At 47.7% G+C, this 25,938-nt stretch overlaps 1 protein-coding gene across 1 annotated transcript in view; it reads right to left on the bottom strand.

The window, feature by feature from the left end:
* Window positions 1–25,938, bottom strand: part of LOC136951810 (histone-lysine N-methyltransferase MECOM-like) — a 113,806-nt gene that overhangs the window by 17,827 nt on the left and 70,041 nt on the right. Inside the window, exons 3-7 of the mRNA XM_067246418.1 lie at window positions 5,122–5,256; window positions 1,508–1,601; window positions 913–1,186; window positions 631–778; window positions 221–401 (exon numbers count right to left, since the gene is read on the bottom strand). Of these exons, the coding sequence (XP_067102519.1) occupies window positions 221–401; window positions 631–778; window positions 913–1,186; window positions 1,508–1,601; window positions 5,122–5,256 (832 nt within the window). The remainder of the gene's footprint in view (window positions 1–220; window positions 402–630; window positions 779–912; window positions 1,187–1,507; window positions 1,602–5,121; window positions 5,257–25,938) is intronic.

The raw sequence follows: 25,938 nt of genomic DNA, 5'->3' as shown, positions 1-25,938 counted from the left end.
ACAATCGCTCTATAATTCAATATTATGAATAAATAATGACATTATTTTCCCCAAATCATATCAAAGTTAATCATTTCGACATTCATGACTTTGAATACTACGAATTACTGAGAACAAACGCAATGGTGCTGAATACTTTAACACAGTGAGATGGCAGCACTAGAAGGGAGGGGGGGGGCTTTGCTGTCTAAAAGAAGATGGAAAAAGCGTGCAGACTTACATATGAAGGGTCTTAGTGACTTACATATGAAGGGCTTGACGCTGCTGTGGATGTGCTTGTGCTGCTTGAGGCCCGAGGACGTGGCGAAGGTCTTGCCACAGTCCGGGCAGGCGTGGGCCCGCGCCCCAACATGCTGCGAGCGGATGTGCCTCTGCAGGTTGCTGGGGTCAGTGAACACCTGCTGGGAGGGAGACACATGCACACACACGCAGGAGTTACCTTCAAGAGACCTCGACACACACACACACACACACACACACGAGAAATGTACGGAAGACTTGAACGGGCACACACACACACACTAGAGCAGAACTGAACATACACACCAAAACCTTATCCAATCTATAAAAAGAACATCTGTACAAAAGAAACAATCATCCAGTAGTCTCCGTAAAAGGTTATCACATTACCTTGGAGCAGTTCTCACATTCGTAGTGTTTGCCGCTGTCATGTGACATCTGATGACGAATCAGGTTGGATTTCCAGTTAAAGGCCTTGGGACACTGGTCACACTTGTACTCCCTCTCTTCTGAGTGTGACAGAGCGTGAGCTTCCAGGCTGCAGACACAAGGTGAGGGTGTGAGCAGAGGGCAGACCCTAACACAGGTCCTGTAAAGACCCTCCACCCAACATGTACGCAAACAATCTCGAAAAAAACTTAGGAAACGGTGCGGGTGTGCGGCGCCTCTTACCTCTGGGAGTCGGGGAACACCTGCTCGCACTCCTTGCATTCCTGCAGGCCGTGGGCCAGGCTTGGGTAGTCCTGGTCCTCAGGGGCCAGGCCTGGGTAGTCCTGGTCCTCAGGGGCCAGGCTTGGGTAGTCCTGGTCCTCAGGGGCGTCCAGGTCGCTGTCCCCCTGCAGGAAGGAGGAGGGAGGCGTGCCACACGGGCTCTTCTGGTGCTCCTGCAGCTCCGACTGAGAGTCAAAGTGCTGCTCGCAATCTTCACACTGGTACTGCCTCTCCTCTGAGGACAGCAGACGGGTCGAGCGTGAGCACGCATGTACATATTAGTGTGTGTGTGCGTGTGCGTGTGTGTGTGGGTGCGTACGTGTGTGTGTGGGAGTCAGGTGGCTGAGCGGTGAGGGAATCGGGCTAGTAATCCGAAGGTTGCCAGTTCGATACCCGGTCATGCCACCTGACGTTGTGTCCTTGGGCAAGGCACTTCACCCTACTTGCCTCGGGGGGACATTCCCCCCAAGGCAAGGCTCTGGATAAGAGCGTCTGCTAAATGACTAAATGTAAATGTCTCACGTGTGTGTGCGTGCGTGCGTGTGTGGTAACTGACCGTCTATGTCAGGAGCCATGTTGTAGTCCTCTGCCTTCATGAACAGCAGTAACTCTTCTCCTGGGTGGATCTCTCTGATTGCCGTGTAAAAGATCTTATGAGCAAACACACACACGTACACAGACATATAAATACACACACATCATGCTAACCTGCACGTAGAAAACGACAAACGTCCTCGAAAACGAAACCTTGTTGATGAACATCATATATTTCCGACCTCTTCCAAGACAAAAAAAAACCCTTCAGGGAACATAGATAAGTAAACAAACTTCGCCTCAGGTTCCCCAGCGCACCAGGGAGGTGCTGACCAGGCCTGGTCACACAGGGTCCAGTCTGGGCCCCATTGTTCAGGGAGAGAATGTAGGGAAGAGAGGGGCAGCACAAGAACCCCCTCCACCCCCCTCCACCACCCCCCAGCCCCAGCGGCTTCCTGCCTGTCTGCTCCACGGCTCACAGACCAGGCCACCAGCCGACACATCAACATAATTTTGTTGAGTTGGAGACAATAAAACGCAAGTTCAAACGGACGAGTGCTGCAGGTCTGTGGGGAGCACGAGGAGGGTCACAGGTGCAAGGTCAGCGTGGGGTCACACTGATCCAGCTCTGCGGTGAGAGAGAGAGACACACGCAGGGAGGAAAGCTGGAGACATAAGCAGGGTGTCTGGGTTCATACTTCCAGTCTCACCTGGAGGTCAACACCGTGAAGAGAACACACGGCCTAGACGTTCCCCATCTCTAGGGTTCCTTATGTATTACCTGCTCTTATCCTCAGATGGGCTAACTTATAGACAGGCTTCTCCTCTAGATACAGGGCTAACATATAGACAGGGTTCTCCTCTAGATACGGGGCTAACATATAGACAGATACAGGGCTAACATATAGACAGGGTTCTCCTCTAGATACGGGGCTAACATATAGACAGATACAGGGCTAACATATAGACAGGGTTCTCCTCTAGATACAGGGCTAACATATAGACAGGTGCTCTCCCGCCGGTTCCCTTTCCTCCTCCCTCTCGCTGTGAGAGCCCAGAAACACAAACGTATCAGAGGTTATTATCTGAGATGTTGATTACCCTGGCATCATAAACCAACAGAGCTGTATAGAGAATGTTAATGTAAATGTAAACAGAGCGTACAAAGAGTTTCCTCAAGTCCTCCAAAAGGTCAACGTGTAGGTTTGCCTTTCCTTTCGCTCTGTAAAGGTAAACCCTTCTTGTAACATCGAATGCTGCCCCTTCTGCTGTTCAGCACAGGACAGCTAGGCTGGTCTAAACCACAGGACAGGTAGGCTGGTCTACACCACAGGACAGGTAGGCTGGTCTACACCACAGGACAGGTAGGCTGGTCTACACCACAGGACAGGTAGGCTGGTCTACACCACAGGACAGGTAGGCTGGTCTACACCACAGGACAGGTAGGCTGGTCCTGAAATACAGCACAGTTTGTCTCAAGCACGGTATCCCAACCTTTTAGCACTATGCTTATAGTATACCAAGTGCATCTCTCCAGTCTGACAGAGAATCCATTTTACTAATGAGATTATTAGAGCACTCATTCCCATCCACACTTTTATTCAATATTTTAGATCTTGGTCACATCATATAAATATTACTAAATTGACTATAATTGAATATTCTGACAGAGGTAGAAAGGCATAGTTGAAGTAGACTAACTTTATTTCCTTTATTATCCGGAGGACAACGCACCCCTGAAGAATTCAGTTATGAAACATTCACTATCACTGTTCTAATGCTTTCATTATTAAGAGCATCGCTTGACCAAGTCAGAATCCACCTTACTGTAATATCTACAATGGCAAAACACTTAAACATTGTCACATTTTTCAGGAGAACTTTCACCAAAAGTTACAAAAGCCCATATAGAGCCCTGCCATGACAACCCAGAATAATGCAGCAGGTCAGGACAAACTGACCACTCAGCTGTTAGAGATGTACCTTACTGTTCTGCAAACAGCAAACCCTCTCTCTCCTGTTCTGCTCTTAGCTCTTCTCCTCTCTCACCACCTCGCTCTGCCTCTCCTATCACCCTCTTTGGAGTTGTCATTAAGTTGTGTGATAAACAGAACTAAGTCAGAAAACCCCTGATTAAACCCAGTTTATTTAGTCAATTAGGGATTCATTGCATAAATGTGTGTCATATGTTTACAGGCTGTATTCAGAGTCAACTTCTTTTGTGTGCAAAGTCTGTTGAAATCAGATGATAAAATTATCATTTAGTATGCGCTTGACTGGCAAAATACAGGAGGGGGATTTGAATCTGGGACCTCTTGGTTTGTGGTCAAATGCTCTAACCACTGAGCTGTTCCCTTCACACAAAAAACCGCACTACCAGCACATAATATAATCACATTCAGTGCCTGCATAAATGTCTACACTCTTTCCCTCTGACGCACACACACACCTCACACATGTGTATACATCAACACACTGAGAAAGACATTGCAGGAGGTTTTCAAGACATCCCCATCAAGTATTGAATTAAAGCAAAGGCCAGCCATTGTACCACAGCGTGTTTTTGAAAACACGAGTGGTGTCCGGAAAGCATTAAGAAAGCACATTGTACTGTGTTGTGACAGTGTGTGATATTTAACAATCACCTCATCACAGCCATGTCTATGACCCACCGACACCTTTCAGAACCACCGGAGCAGAACCACTATGATGACAAGCAGTCTCACCTCACACGGCTGGTAGACTGAAAGGGTGGGTACTGCTACAGTTTACAACATAAGGGCTGATGATGCTTCACTGACTACAGAAATAAGCCTGCAAACTGTGGAGTCTACAGTAACACTGGACTCAGGAACAGAACTAAACCTGCAAACTGTGGAGTCTACAGTAACACTGGACTCAGGAACAGAACTAAACCTGCAAACTGTGGAGTCTACAGTAACACTGGACTCAGGAACAGAACTAAACCTGCACACTGTGGAGTCTGCAGTAACACTGGACTCAGGATGAGGATGCAGGAACGAACAGGAAGACACAACAAACATTTTTTTTTATAAAACTGTGAGTCAGTCTATTCATGTTACTTTGTTGTCTCCTAAATGTTAAATATTTGACTCGATATTGATATCTTAAGCTGAAAGCTTTTAGATATCTACCTGAAGCTAAACTGAACAGTGAGATTAAATTCACAAGTCTCAAATAGTCTCATTCCATATGTCTCTGGACTGAAATAGTGATGTACACGACATCCACCATCATACCCAAGCCACCACCACCACGTGAGATGTGACTACCCACATGTGTGTGGAGGCAGATCTCTCTAGTCCAGGAGAGGAGAATAGGGTTAGGGCATTCCTGTCATACCTGCCAGTTTACAGGGCCAGTGTGTGTGAAGTGTGCAGAACTATCAGCCTGCCAGCCTGTGTGATCTGGCCCTGTGGTCCTCCACACACATACCAACGCACAATTATCCATAAACACAACACACTGATAGAGAAGCAAGCACTGAACTCAGGGTGGCCCGGAACAGCGTATCTGAGTTAGATCACAATAACACCTTCACACACGATGGAAGATAGGAGATGAGGTAAGGCTGAGGTGTTCAGGTGCTCTGGTCAGACTGTCATCCCCACGTACCTGGTCATCTACCTGACAGGCGTTCAGGTTGGGCTGCTGGGTGACAGGAGAGAACTGGACGTGCTTCAGCCAGCTCCCCACTCGAGGCTCGCTGGCATCCACGCAGAACTTGACACGGCCCAACCCGTCCAAGATCTGGAGAGAGATGAAGGCAGAGAGAGAGCAAGGGTCAGATCTCGATCAGCATAGGTTACTGTGCCCACATTCGCTAACCACAAACCTCCCATGGAGACACAAGCGGAACTGCTTTGAATCTCCTTGCAGCTTAACGCTCACAACAAAAAACAACTAACCACTTAATTATGTCATTTTCTAACTGTAATGTAGTTTACCATGGTATGATGACATTGCTTTGCATCATTAAATACATGTTTTAAGCTCAAACTCAAAAAGACAAAACAATCTGTGGTCCAGAAGTGTAGCAGAATGTCTTCATTTGATCAAGGATACAAACACAACAGATAATGTCAGTTTTGTTTGTTCAAATATTTTTTACTAGAGGGTGATTTCATTTGGATGTTCCATTTTAATTTAAAACAGACTGATATCATTCTGAAGTTGTCTGCGAATTATTTCATACAATGCCTCAGCACAAGGCAAAAACATATTTTACCTGTGGTGGCGGTGTGGGCCGCTCATAGCAAGATGAAACATTGACATTTCAAGGGACTCTTTCTTGAGACAATTCTTCTCGAGAGACTAAATTCAACTAAATTTTTCGGCAACGTCTGGCTGTCATTAAGTAGCAGGGAAACCAGACTATATCATGCATTTTGCTATCGTGTGATATAATACACCAAAAAGTGAAAACAGTAACAGTTGCACAACATTTTTATGGACATAATTATAATCTTATATGTTTTATAGAACGAATATAGATAAAACAAATAATGTGTAGGCCATGGCATTAATCCAAGTCCTATAATTCGATGTATTCTATTAATCAATAGTCGACAATTAATAAGGAAAATTAAGGTACAATATTTGTCCAATTTAATCATACATTAAATTGTACAAATTAATAGAATATATTTTTTTGGTTGCAAATGTTCAATTTAATTCAAAAGTACAATAGCCTACCATCTGTTCATACATTAAACATATTGTTATTCAGACTAAATGTGTAAAGCGCGGCAACTGATAGTCTAAGTTATGAGGACGCGGTTGTTCTCTAGTGATACCAAAAATCAGTTAAGGTCTCAATAGTCCAAGTTTGTGTAGGCTACTCCTGAATAAATATTTACGTGGGTGTGCGTCGTGTCGAGAAATAACTTGAGACTATGACTGCGTTTTTTTAAACCTGAGGTTTACAACACGATAAATTATAGTAATCAATTTATAATGCAATACATTACATAAAATACAATATAAGTCCGTTTTGGCTTACCGTAGAAACTCCCTTTCACCACACGGAAGATGCGATCCGAAAACCTCTATTAAGTTTTGATGGATTTTTATTTGATTTTTAGTCCGCTTAGTTGGTCTACGAACATTTGAAACGTTCACAAATAAATGAAAATGTAATCACGCTTTAGTTCTGGTCCATGTGTGCTCGTGCCCAGTGTTCTTGAGAATACCATTGTTGGAAAAACTACGAAGGCTATCACGGTGTTGTATCTCCCTTCCACATAAAGTACCAGACGTTTGCTCCGCGCACTTTCTCACATATCATTTAGACACCAAAATCCCTCGGAACAACAACTTGTTCCAACTTCAGCTCGTGAGCGAACTCGTCCGCTCTTCTCTGCAAGTTTCAAAGCTCCCAGGTATCCCATGACAGAGCGCGCGACGATTAAACTTGTCTCTTTTCTTCCCCCAGCGCGTGATAGTGAGATCGAAGGATCGCCCACCTACTTGCGCGTCCCGTGCTGTGTGATGTGTGTGTGTTTCTGTTTCACGGACTGTCTCTTAAAGAGGATCTTGCTCGCCCATCCATTGAGAGCAATGCACAACGAAGTATCTCGCCTGTCCGCGGTCGGAAGCACCACTCTTCGCAGTAGCCCAAATGTTATGGGATGGGACAGAGGCCAGGTTGAGAGGAGAGGTCACTGGGAGGTCGGGATGGGCTTCTCGGAGTTTGTCTAGGCTGCATAAACATTAACCCAAATTTACAAGCTTTAATGAGACCACCGAATAATCAAGCAATCATCCACATTTCCCTCGCTCTCCTGCACGAGGCTGTAGAGGCGCACAGCCCACCAAGTGCACTAAACCATGTTCAGTGATTCATGGCGGTGATTCTCTAAATAATAATGGGAGTAAATATTTAGACGAATTGAAATGCATACGCTAAATAAAACTTTTTTTTTTCCAGGCAAACGCCACGCTGTAACAATAACTGCTAAGTGACATTCTCAAGTGTCTGTAGCACCTGCTTTTCGAGATCAGACATTAGCCCCCACTCTACGGGTCACCCAGCGGCCGGAGCTAGGACACTAGACGGAGACCCTTTGCAATGCTGAATACATAACATAGCCTATAGGCTCTATTATGTTCCCTGATAATCCGTTCTCTCCCAGACTTTTAAATGTTGCAAATAATGATACTCCACTATCATTCGTATGACCGTTTTAAAATTAGTCAGTTATGTCTGGTAAATCAAAAATGCTAATTGGCCTACTTGTTAGAAATAGTATATAATGTTTCACTGCAGGGGCAAGGGTTGGTGCTGGGAGAGGATGATGAATACTCTGGGTCACACTGGCCACTTTCTGTGACATTGACCTTCCATCCAAGATAGCCTAATGTCCATTGTTGTATTAAATCGCAGAGCAAATATGCAGGAAGTACAGGAAAAATTGTGTGTAAATAAGGTGGACCTTGCCAGAGATTCCCACCGTCGGCGCTCCTTGAGAACCGAAATGAAACCCCGGTCCGCCGGTCATTGATTTCCTGCCTTTCCTCGACTTGTCCATTGTTGGAACCCTTTTTAATTTAGCCATAAATTGGGAAAGCTCAAGCTATATGAGCTGTTCTATTTTCTTCCTGTCAGGATGAGGGATTTGTTTTATGATGCATTGTGTATTAAATACAAGTAATCTGGGAAAGTAATTGCCTGCCTTCTCCGGGTACGATGGAGCCTTCTGATAGACCCGCGTCCTCTCAGTGAAAAGGAGGAAACGTTAGTGAATAAACAACCGTTCTGTGGTATCACTACCCGGCCCGGGGTAAATTGGGGGTACAAGTTTTAGGGCCGGGTGGCGTAGAAAACGACACTGTCATACTAATCTCTGTCAGGAGATGGCGTTCTGAACTGAATAAGTTTCTTGAATTATTAGGCTTATTTCAATATTCCAAATATAATATCGTAATAGACTAAGTGTTTTACTAGGCTAAGTAGAGAATTTAGTACAGTGTGCTCATGAATAGATGTTTGTTTCCGGTTGAGCGGCTTGTATGCTCAATGGATTTCCCAGACTGTGCAGAAGGCTCTAGAGAAAAGCGCATCAGTCAAGCGCAGAAACGCTCGGTTATTGAGATGGGGTTCATTGCGTACTCGTCGGCGGAATTGCAGCATACAACATTGTCCACATTAAGGCGTCAAATAGCTATATCAATAGATGGGACATGAAAGATTTAGTTGTACGCTGCTATAATCTTCTGAACGACCTATATAGTAAAACTATTGGATCTAAAAGGAAAGAAAGATGCAAGTGCATTAAGAAAATTTGTTCTTTTGTTATGAGCGAATTTTAAACACACTAGGCTAATTGTATGAACCATTGTAGTGCCATTGTGACATGCAAATATATTAAATAGCCTAGTTCTGCTTTATCGGATCCAAACTAACAACTATAGGCTGTGTCATAATTTTGACACACTAAATAGACTACTGTGAAATAGCTGTTTATCAACAGATTACAAACCAACTGCTAGAGGGTAGCCTATTGATTTCTTCTGTTTTATAACACGCATCATTTGATTTGGGTTTTGCTTTAAAATCTGTTACTTCCAGATAATGTATTTCTGCATAGAGTTTAAAGTGTTGTGGAAATGATTTTATGCCTTAATTGTATTATGTGTCATATGTTTGTTTGACAATTTTGTTTGAAATCGGAAAACGATTATGAAAACAAAACTATTAGTTTAAAACACATTTTTAAGCTTCCCGTGCAGCTTTAAAATAAAATATGCGATAATTGCTTTCTTATTATTTAGCAGGAAGTTTATTGTTCATCTGAGGTAAAAGTTGCTTTTATAGCCTATAGCCTAGCCCACTTGTAAGTCCGTGTTGCATGCCGAAGGGCAGTCCCGGGTGGTTGAGACTGACTCCGCGAGCCCTGCAAGCTGCGCCCTTCACACGGAGGGGCAGGCTGCAGCGCCGCTAACAGAAACACTGTGCATTCCAGCACATCCTTTAGGAAGAAAAAAAAAAAGAAGAAAAAGAAAATATCGCAGCCAAGTCCACATGAAATAGTTTCACCATTCATATAGAGACCTCCCATTGACACCACCGAAAAGCTGCGTTAAGTCTCCCTCAATCATGAGTCTCAGATTCTCCTATTCTATTTATTTGAGTGAATGGGGGGATTCAATCTAGTGGCAAAAAATGAATTTAGAAACTATAGGCCTATCTAAATTTAAAAAGCAGTAGGAACATAAACTCTGTCATCACAGACATTCATAAAACAACATTCGTAGTTTTATAAAAGGCGAAATAAAACAAATAGCCTATTACAAAAATAATTTTATCATTGCAAGCTTATAATATTATTACTGGCCGGCATAAACACACGTGTTAAAACATGTAATGACAATAATCATAATGATTATAATAATACTTTTATAAATACTAATACTATAGGCTACTACTTGAACTACACAAAAAATAAATACATATTTTGTGGTTAAGAATATTATAATGATTTGAATTAATACATTCCTAAAATGTGACGTTGAAGAACAATAAGTTATCCCGGAGTTGCCTCTTTAGAAAGTCCCGTTTTAAGGGAGTCTCCTCACGGGCCAATTACCATTAAAAGAGAGCAGAGGAAATGAAAGGGGAAAAAATGTAAATAAAAAATTTCCTTGGTCTGGAAGTAGGCCCGTTGTGAGCGCGTGTTAATCTCCACCTCAGTAATTTGGTACTCCAGGAGAGGACAGAAGCCCCGCTGCTGTGCCCTGCACTTCATAAATCACAGCTTTATGTGGACAAGGTCAGCGGCCCCCTGGCTCCGCCCGGCCCCTGCAAGCGACGCAGCGCGCCCGCCATGTTTACCCTGCTGCCCGGGGCTCTCCGGACCAGACCAGCTCACTTCTAATTACTTTGGATTATTTTCATTTGGCGGGGTCAGCCAGGCATTCCGGGACAGGGATGATTTCCTACAAATTCGATGTTCTTTGAGGAGTGGGCTTCTCGTGTTTACCCAATCATTCTGGCAGTGTCTGCTCTGACTTAAAGCCCCCCCAGTCCTGCAGTGACAGGCCTGTGAGGTCCACATTACAGACGGACGACTCACACGCCAGGCGGCTACCATAGAACAAGCACTTTGTTAAAAATAAAAAAATAAAAAATAAAAATAAAAACTTTTCTAAGAGAAGTTACTTCAACGTTTACCCCCATTTTAACAACATGACTGAGTTTGACAGTTTCGTTTTACACACACGTAGGCTATTTATATTTTCAAAGAGATTGACTAAATCACAGTACTGCTTTATCAGAGTTGGAGTGAGATTTTAATCTCAAAAGAGAAGTGAGTGAATGAGATATATTGTTTTCGGACTTGTGCAACAGTAAAAGTGATTATTTGACAGCTGGAGTGACTGGATGTGACTGGAACAAAAAGAAAATTACACTACAAAACATGACCTGGATTCAGAAAATGTAGCCTAAACTAGATGAAGGTGAGGATGCATATTTTAACATTAGCCCACAGTTTAATACAGGCCTAGCTATATATTAAACTAGGCCTATACCAACCACTGAACTATACCGACAATATGGGCCCCTACACTGAATATTAGGAGAATATTGGCTTGGGCACTTTCTCCAAAGAGCTGTCTAGAAAATTGCGTGTTGCGTGGGTGTTAGATTATAGGCTAGATATTTTTCAAACTAAAACAAAGGGGTATGTTACAGGCTGATACACTCGCATGTTTCTACCACAACGCCTAAAAGCACGCCGCAAAGTATGTAGGACACGGGGTCAGATTAGGTCGCAGCGAAGTCAAAGGTAACCTTTTTTAAAGCCATAATTTTGCTCCGCTGAGCGATATAGGGTCGGGACACGCTGTAAAGAGCCCGGTAACCTATCACCGGAGAACGCGGTAATTAGAGCATGTAGTTGGTCACTACAGGGTGAACAAATTGGTTCTTAAACGCTCGTATCATCTTTAAAAGAGCTTTTTATGTCAGAAAAGATTAAACTGAACACACGAACTTCAGATCTGAGGAACGGGTGTTGCACATTCATTACATTTATTGAGCTGTCTGTCCATGTTTGAAGCTGGGCACATCTGAAGTCAACAGCGTGCTTTTCATATACGGTGACGAATTGAAAAGCTAATATCTAATGTCGCCGGATATGAAGGATCCATTAGGACTTGTATTCTAATACTAGGGCACTTAAACTCATGACTTCAAAAACAAGCCCCCCTCCCCCTCCCTTTCTGACTCACCCCCTCTTCGAACTGGAACATAATATAGGCTACGTTAATTTTAAACAACCATGAAAAAGTTAACAAATACAGTCAGTTGAAAATAGCCAACGTATTGAACAAGTGTTACGTCACGGTTCGTCAACATAAAGACAGGTGCTACTGCGCTTCACTTAGGTTTAGACACATTTTATGTTGAGACCCACTGCACTTAGGGGGTGCTAAATAAAATGACAATGCATCGCATGTTAATCAGTGACATTGGGTCCGTAGCGCTAAACCTTAACAAACTTGAAAAGAGGCTTGAAACGTCCTAAATCGCAGCAGAGACATGGAGCAACTCCTATTTAAGGCTCCACTGGTTTTCAGTAGCATCAAAGGGGCCTGTAAGTTAGCCAGGATGATATTTAACTAGGTGTTTGTGTTGAGCACAAGACATGTTGCTGCCACACTGCTGGTCATCAGAGCAGTGTGCTCAGTACATGTGGCTAGAACACAATTTCCTGTTGGAATTTAAACACATGCACACTCATACTTAGACACACAGAGAGAAGGGGGGGGGGAGAGAGAGAGAGAGAGAGAGAGAGAGAGAGAGAGAGAGAAAGAGAGAGAGAGAGGATAAAACACAACTGTTTTCAAACATTTTTTAAAACCTACCAATTCGAAAACATACATTCACGACCCGAATACTAGCTAGCATGACCATCCAAACCAAGACCTGCTCCAACAATGTGTGTGCGCATGGGACTCAATCTTAGTATAATGCTTTGCCACTCAGCACATTCAGGCAGTCAGACTTGATTGAGTCATCAGACATGTGCATCAATACTCAAGGTTTATTCAATTCCAGACCAATCATTCTGGTGTCATACACTTTTGGGTTAATATTCTAACCGGCAGCTGAAGCCAGGCCAGATAAATCTGATTTTATGATGTGTTGTTATGGTTTTTACTGCGCTGCCTTGAAAGGTTCTGATTTGGGGATCAATCATGTGTGGTGTCTGCTGCAGGCCGTGCCGGGGATCGATGGGCTCCGGCTGCAGTGATTGAGGAGTGCTTGACTAGGACCAGACCATCTCCAGCCTGCTGCCACAACTGAAGGAGCATGACACCCACCCATCACCCTCCCTCCCTCTCTCCCTCTCTCCCTCCCCCCTCCTTCTCGCTTCTCACTCCTTTATCTGTATGGCACTTTGAAAATGTAATTGTCACAGAACATTTAACAGAGAATAAAGTCCTAGGTAAGCAGGAAAAGAGGGGCATTGCCTTATGTTTAGCCTTCCTTTTCACCAGCTCTTCACTGACGACCCCTGCGTTGCTTGAGAGTTTAAAACAAACCCTGCATGTACACAAAACAATGTCCATGTCCATGACACTAATCAGTGTGTACGGTGGGCCTTAGTTGCACAACACAACATTAGCAAAACAAACAAAAGATGACATAACGATAACTGCAACGAAACATTTGAGAAACAGCAGCATATACACCAACACATGCCACACAAACACACACACATCACAAACACACCCCACACAGACACACACCACACAAACACACACCACACAAACACACACCACACCCCCCACACAAACACCCCCCACACAGACACACACCCCACACAGACACACACCCCACACACACACACCATTTTTTTGGGTGTGCTACTGCTTTTTGTCAGTGCCATAATTGCTCTAATCCTAATCTTAATCCAACTTCATGAATAGAACGTGGGAGTTTGACCTGCACTAGATGTAATCTGTTGTGTTCTTGTTTACGTATGAGTTTGAGGTAGCTAATGATTTTGTTTTGTATAGATCAAAATACTGTTTAGTACATAGAGAAAACATTTACATTTAGTCATTTAGCAGACGCTCTTATCCAGAGCGACTTTCAGTAAGTGCAGGGACATTCCCCCCGAGGCAAGTAGGGTGAAGTGCCTTGCCCAAGGACACAACGTCATCTGGCACGGCCGGGAGTCGAACTGGCAACCTTCAGATTACTAGCCCGCTTCCCTAACCGCTCAGCCATCTGACTCCCCTAAAACACTTGATAATGTTGACAGTTATTATCATCTCTCTCTCCCTCTATATCTTGTTCACTCTCTCTCACTGTCTCGCTACCTCTTGCATTGTTTGACACATTTCCATGACTTTTCCAGGTAATCAAATCCAGAAATCAGAAACGGTCAACGTTTTCTAGGTTTTCAATGTCTGTGGGAACCCTGTGCGCTCTCTCTGTCTCTCTCTCTGTCTCTCTCTCTGTCTCTCTCTGTCTCTCTCTCTCTGTCTCTCTCTCTGTGTCTCTCTCTGTGTCTCTCTCTGTCTCTCTCTGTCTCTCTCTGTCTCTCTCTGTCTCTCTCTGTCTCTCTCTCTCTCTCTCTCTCTCTCTCTCTCTCTCTCTCTCTCTCTCTCTCTCTCTCTCTCTCTCTCTCTCTCTCTCTCTCTCTCTCTGTCTCTCTCTGTCTCTCTCTCTCTCTCTGTCTCTCTCTCTCTCTCTCTCTCTCTGTCTCTCTGTCTTTCTCTCTCTCTCTCTCTCTCTCTCTCTCTCTCTCTCTCTCTCTCTCTCTCTCTCTCTCTCTCACACACACACACACACACACACACACTCTAACACACACAGACGTACACAGACAAACTTAATACCCACCATACAGCGTTAACACACATATTTACTTTTCGGGTGTACACACACTCACGTTCCCTGGCTGCTGTTCACACACACTCAACATGTCCCTGTTAGTCTGCTTCCTCACTGCTGTCAGCAGAGCCGGTTAAAACAAAAGAGGAGGAGAGAGAGAGAGCCATCGCGGCTGAATTAGAGGAAGTGGGTCCTGATTAGGCTGCCCCGACAGAAGCATTCCGATCCTGTTAACCCATCCTGCTGTGGAGGCCGACACAGAACCCCCGACAGAGCTCCACCCTGGGTAGGCTGCTCCTCTCCTCTCCGCACTCAGACAGAACCGCCTTTGGCCTCAGAACTGTACATTATACCTTCTTCACACCCTCTCTCCCTGATGAATGTCTTCACTCCGTTTGTTTATAAGAAGTAAGGTTATTCATAATCAAGCAGAGAGAGTATGTACACACTGTGGACATCCTGATAGAAGACAACGTATTAAATTTCTGTTTGTTTGACAGAAACGCTGTCTCTCTCTCTCCGTTCTACATGAACACTCCCATCCATTCACACGGGGGTCACGACCTTCACAGCATTCCCTCCCGCGCTCTCAAGTGCTAACACATATTAAGTAAATGAAGAGTGTCTTCGGGCAGGGAGATAGACGAGCTTCTTAAACAAGAGGAGGGGTCCTGCTTTTGGTCTCCAGTCCCACCCCAGGTCGGCATGACGACCAGGGGAGTGATGTCACCGAGTCGCAGTTGTATATAACGCAGAGGAGTAAGCTCTGACAAGCTCCAACAAGTCTGTTATAAAACGTGCGCGCGGGTACGCGTGTGTGCGTGTTTGTTTTGGCGGATTAAGAGGACAGTAATGGAAAGGATTTCTCGGCGTGAACACATCCCCGGCACTTCAAAGCCAGGCGGTTGCCGTGGCCGCCCATCGCAGAGAGTGTGTTTCCTCCTCCTCCTCCTCCTCCTCCTCCTCCGTCAGCGAGACACAGGTCAGAGCCTGGCCTCCCATTCTGCTGCAGGCAGCGACCAGCCCTCCTGCGCGGCAGGGTGATTATTGTCATCTTTGCCGGAGAGAGAAAAAAACACTCCTGGTGAGGTGTAAAACAATGAGGGGGAGGAGAGCAGGGGTGGGGTGGGGCAAGGGGAGGTTGGGGGAGGGAGGGGGACCCTGGTGTAATCTCAGTGCTGAATAGACGGGGTTCTTAATAGAATCCTCTCGTCCGGCTGCCACTGTGAGAAACAAGAGCCGTAATGGATGGGCTGGGCTCTGGCTCCCACTTTCCCCCCCGTGACCCTTGCTTTGGTCAGAAGTAAGAGCTAAAGAAGCATTGTAGCCCCGGGCCTGATTGAATGGGGAGGGAGGGAGGTGGGGGGGGGGGGGCGAGGCAGCCGCGCTGATAGACCAATTTCCCACTACTGCGAACTGCAGGTCTTGATTGATGAGGGCCGGCGCTGCCTGGAGGAGGCCCATCACATGTGATCACATAAATACTTATTCAGCTTGAATTGGGCCTGACAAGCCTGTGACAGCTTTGTGCTGTCACAGATATCATTGGAGGGAAAACGCTCCATTAATCATGCGTAATTAACTTTTCTAGGGGGTTCTTCTATCCCTGTATCCTCTCTCAGATAAAGCCCAGTGTCTTAACTAGGATTGGGAGGCTTATTAAAAGCAGAGGCAGTTCCCCCTGAGCTGCTCCGTTTGTACAGGAAACAGCTTCATTAGTACGGCTTTAGGCTCTAATGGTCCCCGTACAAAGCTGCCTCTCTCCTCCAGGCCTCCGCTCACTCCAGCCCCACGCTGCAATATCCTGTGGGCGCAGGGCTGTAATGTGCTGTTTGAAGTGAATGCAGCGGCCTTCTGAGAGGACGCCTGTACTTAACTACCTTGACCCCCCCTTAAGTTCGGCGGTGGTGGTGGTGGTGTTGGTGGGGGGCACCACAAGCTGGCTCAGTCTCTCAGAACGTTGCCCCCTACCCTCCCTCCCCCCCTCCTCCCCCCTGTCTCTCTCCACCGCCCCTGAGGGAGCTGGCTGGACCAGACCCTCATTGTTTTAAAGCAGCAGACCACATGATTCAGACTCATATTCTCTACAGTCAGTCCTGACACCAGCCCTCCACCTGGCCCTAACACCAGCCCCCATCTGGCCCTAACACCAGCCCCCCACCTAGACCTAACACCAGCCCCCCACCTAGCCCTAACACCAGGCCTCACCTAGCCCTAACAGCAGGCCTCACCTAGCCCTAACACCAGCCCTCACCTAGCCCTAACACCATCCCGACTAGCCCCACCTCATCTGCATTCCATCCCGACGCCGCTTCCCCCCTCCCACCCCCACTCCACCCCCTCCCGCCCCTCCTCCACCGCCCACCCGCCAACACCCGCCTGCCTAGTTTGCCTGGTGATGGTCTACATGTGAAGTGACCAGCTGCGATCGGAGGAGACAAGGACATTGCTATTTGGGAGTGGGACCAAATCCCTGATGTACTGCTTGCTTTTGTTTCACCAGCAGCCTCTTGCTGGAGGCCTGGAGGGGCTCGTGTTGGGAGGGGTTCCATCTGGGTCTGGAGGCAGAGGCTAGTCACACACTAAAGGTTCAAAATCTGTCCTCATTCTTAGTCAGACTCATTTTCTCCAGAAGGTGACAGTGTCTTCCTCATTCATGCAGTGACTTATTTCCTTCTCTGAACTGGTTCCATCAAAGCCACCAGAGACAAAACACCACTCTCACATTCACCAATATCATACTTCCGTGAGAAAACACAAACTGTTTGCCGGTGGACTCAAATCGTAACTTCTAACAAGAACTGAAAGCCACACTGCCAGATAAAGCCTCCATTCTAGCACTGGCACACTGGGTATGCTACATTCTGTGGACAACCACTGTTTTTATCAACAGCTACGTCATGTATTTTTAGACTGGATGGAGTCTGCAGTGTGTGTTGGGGCCTAGTCCTAGCCTCTAGCTTCAGCAGATGGGGCAGGAACACAGCACCCAGGACAGGGAGGACCAGGGCCCAGGCCAGCTGGGTGGCTCTGGGGGTAGAAGACAGACAGGTAGGGTTAGGGGAGGCCTAGGCTTTGACGGATACATGACTGTAGGCTAGGAGACAGGTGGAAGAGTGTGAGGAGAGAAGGAGGAGGAGGAGGAGAGGTAAGGAGAGAAGGAGGAAGAAGAGAGAGGAGGAGGAGGAGAGGTGAGGAGAGAAGGAGGAGGAGGAGGAGGAGAGAAGGAGGAGGAGGAGGAGGAAGAGAGGCAGGAGAAGAGGTGAGGAGAGAAGGAGGAGGAGGAGGAGGAGAGGTGAGGAGAGAAGGAGGAAGAGAGGCAGGAGAAGAGGTGAGGAGAGAAGGAGAATGAGCAGGAGAAGAGGTGAGGAGAGAAGGAGGAGGAGCAGGAGAAGAGGTGAGGAGAGAAGGAGTTGGAGGCCGGGTGAGAAGTCAAGTACACACAGCCAGCTCAGCTTGACTCGAGCTGAACAGACAGAGAGCGAAACAATAAGCACTTGTGTCAGAGTTCCAAAGCAGAGCAGACCTCATCTCTGGCACACGCCCTCCCTGCCTAGATAGCTCCCTCAGGACATCCCAGGCTGGCAGGCTTCTCACAGCTCTAGATACAGGGGATCGGGAGAGCTCTTGGCTTCTCTGCCTCTGGGTCTAATCACAGGGATAGGACAGTGCCATGGGTACAGTACCTGCTACTAACGTAAACTCTGAGTGTGTGTGTAACTCTGTGTGTGCGTACGTGTGCTGTGAGCGTGCGGGAGGATCAGAGACTCTAGTTTGTTATCTGTCCCTGCAGTGTGTTCCCTATCTTCTGTACTGCATTGAGTTGTACACAGTATCTACACTCCTCTCTACTACACTGGCCTCCCTGTTCAGATGAGCCCCCTGGCAGAGGGCTGAACATGTTTCATCACTACCTAGTGGTTAAACAGAGGCTCTGTGTACAAGTCTCAGTGGGGGGAATGAGGCGGGAAAGAAGGAGGGGGTGGGGAGGGGGGGGGGGGGGGGGGAGACCCTCCCTGGCATCAAGGCCTCAGTGTTAATCAGTTATTTCCCAGGAAACCAGACTCATCCCCTAGGGTAGAGAGAGAGAGAGAGAGAGAGAGAGAGAGAGAGAGAGAGAGAGCGAGAGCGAGAGAGAGAGAGAGAGAGGCTAAACACAAATGTTTTTAAAGAGAGAAAACGAGAGAGAAAGACAGAGAAAATGTGGAGGAGGAAGTAGAGAGACTATGGAGTGCCAAAAAGATAAATGAATTGAGAGAAAATGAGAGAGAAGGAAGAAAGAGAGGAGAATGAGTGAGAGAGGGCTACATTCCTGTGGCCACAGCTGCAGTACTGCAATCACTAAAACGTAGCGCTGTCTCAACGCCGGCGATTTCTGGATGAGTTATAAAGGAAATAAAACAGCACGACATGTCTGCCTTCTGAATCAAAGAAGAGACCAGCAATCAACGTGCTGTAGTTTGCACAACTTCCTTCCCCCCTCTCTCTCCCCCTCTCTCCCCCTCTCTCCCCCCTCTCTCTCTCTCTCTCTCTCTCTCTCTCTCTCTCTCTCTCCCTCCATCATTACCTCCCTCTCTCCCTCTCCGTTTGTCCGTCACCATGGCTGAGATGAACCCCCTCGGTCTTTATATAGTGTCTATATTTGCCCCTTTCTTCACCAGCAGCCAAACAGGGGAGCGTCCAAGGAGGACATCGATCACATGGCTGACAGCTGGCGGGGGCCAGGGCAGCTCCGCTGGCTGCAGCCGTGAAGGCTGCCTCCGGGAGGCCTCCCTCCCTGGCACTGCCCAGGTCCAGGCTGCGTGCGGGCGAGCAAGAGAGAGAACGCTTGAGGAGACGTTCCTCAGTCCAGCCCCCACCCACCCACCTCCACGCACCCCGCCCCCGCCCCCCTCCAAGCACCCCCACCCCCCTCCCCCCACCCCCCCTCCACGCACCCCTTTTGGCCTTTGTCAATTACGCCCCAAAACTATGGAACAAATTACCCATAAATATTAGGGAAGCAAACACTCTAGACATTTTTAAAAGACAGCTTAAAACCTACCTTTTTACCGAAGCATTTAAGTAATTTTATCTCAAAAGGGTTTTCCTACTTTTTAAAGTTGTTTTCTCTCTTGAACAGAGATCTTATTGGGATTTTTATTTTTGTTTTGAAATGTTTATCACTTGTATTATTGTTTTTATTGATTTTATGTAAGCACCTTGAGCTAAAATTCTTGTATGAAATGTGCTATATAAATAAAGTCTTACTTACTTACCCCACCCTACTCTTGACAATGCACCAACATCCTCTCAGAAGATGAGCCTAAAATACATCAGACCGTCCCCTCCCCCCGTCCTCTCTCTCTCATTCACTCACATTGGGGCTTGCCCCCTGACTGAGCATCATCACTCCCATCCTCTCCCTATCCCTCCCATCCCCCCTCTCCCTCTCCCTCCCTCCCTCTCTCCCTCTCCCTCCCATCCCCCCTCTCCCTCTCCCTCCCATCCCCCCTCTCCTCCCTCTCCCTCCCTCCCTGTCGCCCTCCCCTCCCCTCCCCTGCCCTCCCCTCCCTCCTCTCCCAGGCTCCAGCCAGGAACCAGGCAGCCGGCCCTGGTACTATTGTCCTGCCACTCACATCGGTTTATCATCACTGCTGGCTGTAATTGGAAACAGGAGTAGTTCTATTGGGGACACTCAGTGACACGGGTATCTGTCCCTTCTGATATTCCCACCAGCTAATTCCCCCTTATCTGCATAACACAGCGGAGGACCCGGCCCCGACAGCCTGGCGCGCTGTGGAGCATACTCAGACTGTAGAGCGTACTCAGACTGTAGAGCATACTCAGACTGTAGAGCGTACTCAGACTGTAGAGCGTACTCAGACTGTAGAGCGTACTCAGACTGTAGAGCGTACTCAGACTGTGGAGCAAACTCAGACTGTAGAGCATACTCAGACTGTAGAGCAAACTCAGACTGTAGAGCATACTCAGACTGTAGAGCATACTCAGACTGTAGAGCAAACTCAGACTGTAGAGCGTACTCAGACTGTGGAGCATACTCAGACTGTGGAGCGTACTCAGACTGTGGAGCATACTCAGACTGTAGAGCATACTCAGACTGTGGAGCATACTCAGCCTGTGGAGCATACTCAGACTGTGGAGCATACTCAGACTGTAGAGCGTACTCAGACTGTGCTTCCAGACAGCTGTCAGTAGATACACACACGTGACACAACAGACATGGGATCCTACATTTAAGGGAACAATGCCATCAATGTATTGAGTTAACACCTAGAAGAATATGAGCAGATTACAAATGACAAACCTAATGGGAGTACGTGGACATTTTACAACACGCACGCACACACACACGTCTAGACTGTCTTGAAACATCCTTTGATTGACTGTTTACATTTACATTTAGTCATTTAGCAGACGCTCTTATCCAGAGCGACTTACAGTAAGTACAGGACATTCCCCCCGAGGCAAGTAGGGTGAAGTGCCTTGCCCAAGGACACAACGTCAGTTGGCATGACCGGGAATCGAACTGGCAACCTTCGGATTACTAGCCCGGACTCCCTCACCGCTCAGCCACCTGACTCCCCTGTTTGACTGAATTTCTGTCCAATCTGCTGGCAGAGCAGAAGAGTCCCACCTCATCAGAGCAGTGGAGAAAGAGACCTTCACATGGAATCAAAACATTGCAGCCATCACACTTATGCCTCCTCAGATCCACCCCTCCACAAAGCCCAGTGTGTTCATACTCACTGCTCAAGAAAGGGTCACTTACAAAACAGGAGATGAGGTTACTACCTGTCAATGCAGTCCTGCACCCACAGGTATGATCTCTTCAAAGACCACAGACCTCACCACCACCCCCACCCACCCCCACCCCTCACCACCACCACCCCCAGCACCGGGGATGAATAGAATGAGGTGGGTGAGAGAGCAGTGTTTTATAGACTCACTAAGCAGTGAGGCCCCGATTCAGTCCAACAAGTGTTCACTCAGCTGTTATCTCACATTGCTTCACGCTGCTCTGAATCTTCACACTGACACTCCCCTCTGATCTACTATCCTCTCTCTCTCTCCCCCCCCTCCCCTCTCTCTCTATGTCTCTTTCTTTCTCTCCCCCCCTCTTTCTCTCCCCCCCTCTTTCTCTCTCCCCCCTCTTTCTCTCCCCCCCTCTTTGTCTCTCCCCCCTCTTTCTCTCTCCCCCCCTCTTTCTCTCTCTCCCCCCTCTCTAATCCTATCTCTCCATCTTTGTTTCCTGTTTGCTCTGTTTTATGGAATAGAACACAACAGAAAGAGTGTAGCTTTTAAATGCTACTTTATGACTTTGTATAGACCAAACTACTAACATGATGTTCCTTAAGGTAATGGCAGAGGGGAAACTGGATAGTTTACTGTAATGTTAAACAAAAATGCTAGAATTGTGGTTATGGGCCAAATAATTAAATTAATTTGACGTCAAATTAAAACAAGAAGGTCAAAGTAAAGTTAAATGAAGATGGTATTGAATCACAATGCCAAATAATTCAATCAATTGCAAGGAAAACATGTTTGGAAATGACTGAAACCTTTCTGGTTGTAAACAAGAGAGAGAAAGAGAGAGAGGCCAGAGGAAAAATGATCCATATTCCCTTTTTCACCCAACCATCATCTGTGAGAAACCAGCAGTCAGACCTGGTCTGTGAGAAACCAGCAGTCAGACCTGGTCTGTGAGAAACCAGCAGTCAGACCTGGTCTGTGGGAAACCAGCAGTCAGACCTGGTCTGTGGGAAACCAGCAGTCAGACCTGGTCTGTGGGAAACCAGCAGTCAGACAGTCTATTTGGGAGTCAGGTGGCTGAGCGGTTAGGGAATCGGACTAGTAATCAGAAGGTTGCAGGTTTGATTCCCAGTCGTGTCAATTGACGTTGTGTCCTTGGGCAAGGCACTTCACCCTACTTGCCTCGGGGGAATGTCCCTGTACTTACTGTAAGTCGCTCTGGATAAGAGCGTCTGCTAAATGTAAATGTACTAAATGTACCTGGTCTTGACCCTGGTCACCGCTATGACTACCAGAATATAGAACACCCAACATCAAGCAGGGGCTCCATTCAGCAACTCAAGTCTTCACTTAGGTTCTCGCAGCCTTCCTGTCCTGCTACTGACCTTTCAGGGGAACTCACCTTTCAGGTGATCCTCCCTTCTAAACCACTATCGCTACTGGCTGAATAGGACAATTGGCCCACCTGTGCTCATGTTCCTAAACGAACTGCTAGAACTGAGAGGTGACACACACACACACACACACACACTCACACCTGTTTTCCCCTTGAGTGGATAACTATGCCCATAGCTGTGCTTCATGGTGTGAACTATCATCCATATTGTCTCCAATTTTCTCTCTTTATTTCTGTTTCTGTGAGAACCTGTTAGTCAGCTTGCCGTGACGGTGTTTCTTCGCTCGCTCACGTCCAGAGAATGAGACAACGTAATGTGCTGTCGAACAAACAGGAGAGTCACACCTTCTCCGTATCTGGGCTGTGTGCATTCCCCAAGCCTGCACAAAGCCTGCGGTAAAGAAAGGGTAAAAGGAGAAAAAAGAATGTGCAAAGATAACGAAGGAGTAGAGGAGGTGATCTGAAGGATATCTTCTGTTTGCTTCCTAAGTACAAGTTCAGAGTGAGTGGCATGTACGCGTATGTCTGTGTGTGTGTGTGTGTCTGTCTGTGTGTCTGTGTGTGTCTGTGTGTGTGTGGGGGAAGTGGTGCTAAAATAATGTTGATTTTCACAATCTAAAACCTTAATATGGTTTTGCAGCAATATTTACATAGACAACATGGAACTCATTCTGTGAGTAGAACAAGAGGGGTCATTTGATACAAGTATTGAAGCCCCTGCATGTCTGACTCCGGGTCTAAAGGATTAGGTATGGATCTATATAGGATCGTTTAGTCATTGATCCCTAAACAGGAATGGGCAGTGAGGGAGGTCAGTCTGAAGAAAACCAGATCTCATCTGAGGTTGACCCAGATTTAAAACCAGCTCATGAAACTGTCTGTCTTTATGGATCACCACACACACACTCGTGCAAACACACACACACACACTCGTGCAAACACAGCGGTGGAAACTGGTTTGTGTGATGTGGACTGGGTCTCTCAGAAGGGACATCCTTCACAACCAACACCCCCTCTCTCCCCTCTCCCCCCTCTCCCCCTCCCCCTCTCTCCCCTCCCCCTCTCCCTCCCCCTCTCCCTCTCTCCCCCTCCCCCTCTCCCTCCCCCTCTCTCCCCCTCTCTCCCCCTCTCCCTCTCCCTCTCTCCCCCTCTTTCCCCCTCTCCCCCCCCCCCCCTCTCTCTCTCTCTCTCTCTCCCTCTCTCCCTCTCCCTCCCTCTCCCTCCCTCTCCCTCCCTCTCCCTCTCTCTCCCTCTCTCTCCCTCTCTCTCCCTCTCTCTCTCTCCCTCTCTCTCTCTCTCTCCCTCTCCCTCTCTCTCTCCCTCCCCTCCCTCTCTCTCTCTCTCTCTCTCTCTCTCCCTCCCTCTCTCTCCCTCTCTCTCTCTCTCTCTCTCTCTCTCTCCCTCTTTCTACCTCTCTCTCTCTCTCTCTCTCTCTCTCTCCAGACCAGTGTCTGACCTCTGTGTGTCACTCAATTCACCCAGCAGTATTTGCTTTCGTCATCATAAATATTAAATATGCTCAAAGCAAAATATTTGGGTTTGGCGAACTCAAAGTGCCAATGAATTAATGTATTCATGAGGGAAGTGGGAGAGTCAGGGTGTACACATCACACACAAACACACAGTCAGACATTCCAGGGCTTTACGGTAAGCCCAGCCATGGGTACACACAGGGGGGACTCTGCAGGGTTAGGGTGAGGGCCTGAGGGCAGGAGGGGGTAGGGGCAGGAGGCGTTGAAGCAGGCGTCCTTGGTAAACCAAGGAGAGGGGACTGAAAGGTAATAGTCTGACCCGAGCCTAGCTGTGTAATTGGGGACCTGTGACCCCCTGCACATCCTAAATCACAAATCCAAACAGCCAGAGCCATGTAAATACCCTGAGAGGCCCTGGCCTGGCCTGGCCTGGCCTCCCCTGGCCTCGCCTGGCCTCGCCTGGCCTCGCCTGGCCTCGCCTGGCCTCCCCTGGCCTCGCCTGGCCTCGCCTGCCTCGCCTGGCCTCCACTGGCCCCCCTGACTTCCCCTGGCCTCCCCTGGCCTCCCCTGACTTCCCCTGGCCTCCCCTGGCCTCCCCTGGCCTCCCCTGGCCTCCCCTGGCCTCCCCTGGCCTCTGTTCTCAGGAGTCCTAGTTCCGCCAGGACCCAGACACCCCCCGCCCCCCCCCCCTGACCCCGCCCCAGGTTCCCTGACCCTGGGTAGGGTTCCTGTCTCATGGTGTCTTGCTGGGGTGGCCGTCTAATGGCCCGGGGTTAAGGCTGGCCGCTCGGCCCTGATTGCAAACAGAAGATAACCTCTAACTTTCTATTCCCACTGCTAGGGAACACACACACACATCACAATAAACTTTCTAATACACACACAGCCTGTATGGTATCCTCCCAGGCCCCTCCTCCCAGGCCCCTTGATGCCCTGAGAAGGACAGCGCCCGGAGGAGCCTCGTCTCGGGGCACAAAGGTTGCCGTTGGAGGCCTTAAAGTAAAGCCCCCCCGGAGAGCCTCACAATGAAGACGAGCGACGCGGAACAGTGGAGTCCCTCGCTGCATCGCCCATGGAGGGGCTCAGAGGCAGCCCTGCAGGCCTGGCAGGGGGCTGCGTACAGCAGGAGGATGAGACAGGGCGTCTGTACAATAGGACCATCAGACAGCAAGCCAGGACATAAGGGGGGGGAGTTGTTTTTGTGGGTTACGGCCCAAACTCTCGAACGTTTGTCCTTCTAGGGGAGCAGTTCAAGGTAGGTTACAGATCTGCAGTCCTGCGACACCACGACTGAGGCACCCTGCACCCCGTCCTTTCATCCACTCATCTCTGAGCTTGTACTCATTGTTCATTTCGATCCCGTATTGGTGGAAACCCAGAGATGAGCGGTGCCAGGCCCAGCTCCCCCTCCTGCTGGAGTCCCTCAGACAGGCTAAACGCTGCAGGAAAACAGAAGGGTTATTGTGGCACCCCAAAACACAGGGTGGTTTTCACTTGTTTGGTGGAATCCACTTTGTTTTATACTGTATTGTCTTGAACTATAAGGTAGATATAGTAAGGACTAGTACAGCAGTAGGTTAGAGATACAATTTAGTTTAATATTAAGCTGCATTTATCAGGCGGGAAGGGGGGGGGTGGCTGAGTGTATAAAAGCATTTGCCAAATGAATACATTTATTACATATATACCCTGACAGATCCAGAAGTGAGTCTGGCTACACTGCACGTCTGTCTGCATGTCAGTCTGACGACCAGTCTTTCCATTAGCAAGGATGTTAACTGTTCTGTACAGTAACAAGCCATTAGAGCCCCTCAGTGCTGTGATAGTAAACTCCTGGGCTGTGAGGGGGTCTGTTTCTCTGGACATGCTGTCATAGAGTTTACAGAGAAGAGAGAGAGACTGCTATAAACCATGCTCAGCCTCACCCCACATGGCCAACAGCATCGCCCGGAGAGAGAGGG

This window comes from Osmerus mordax, chromosome 11 (assembly GCF_038355195.1).
Source record: "Osmerus mordax isolate fOsmMor3 chromosome 11, fOsmMor3.pri, whole genome shotgun sequence".
NCBI classification, from domain to species: domain Eukaryota; kingdom Metazoa; phylum Chordata; class Actinopteri; order Osmeriformes; family Osmeridae; genus Osmerus; species Osmerus mordax.
Note: the sequence above shows the minus strand (reverse complement) of the source record. Positions and strands in the feature narration are given on the sequence as shown.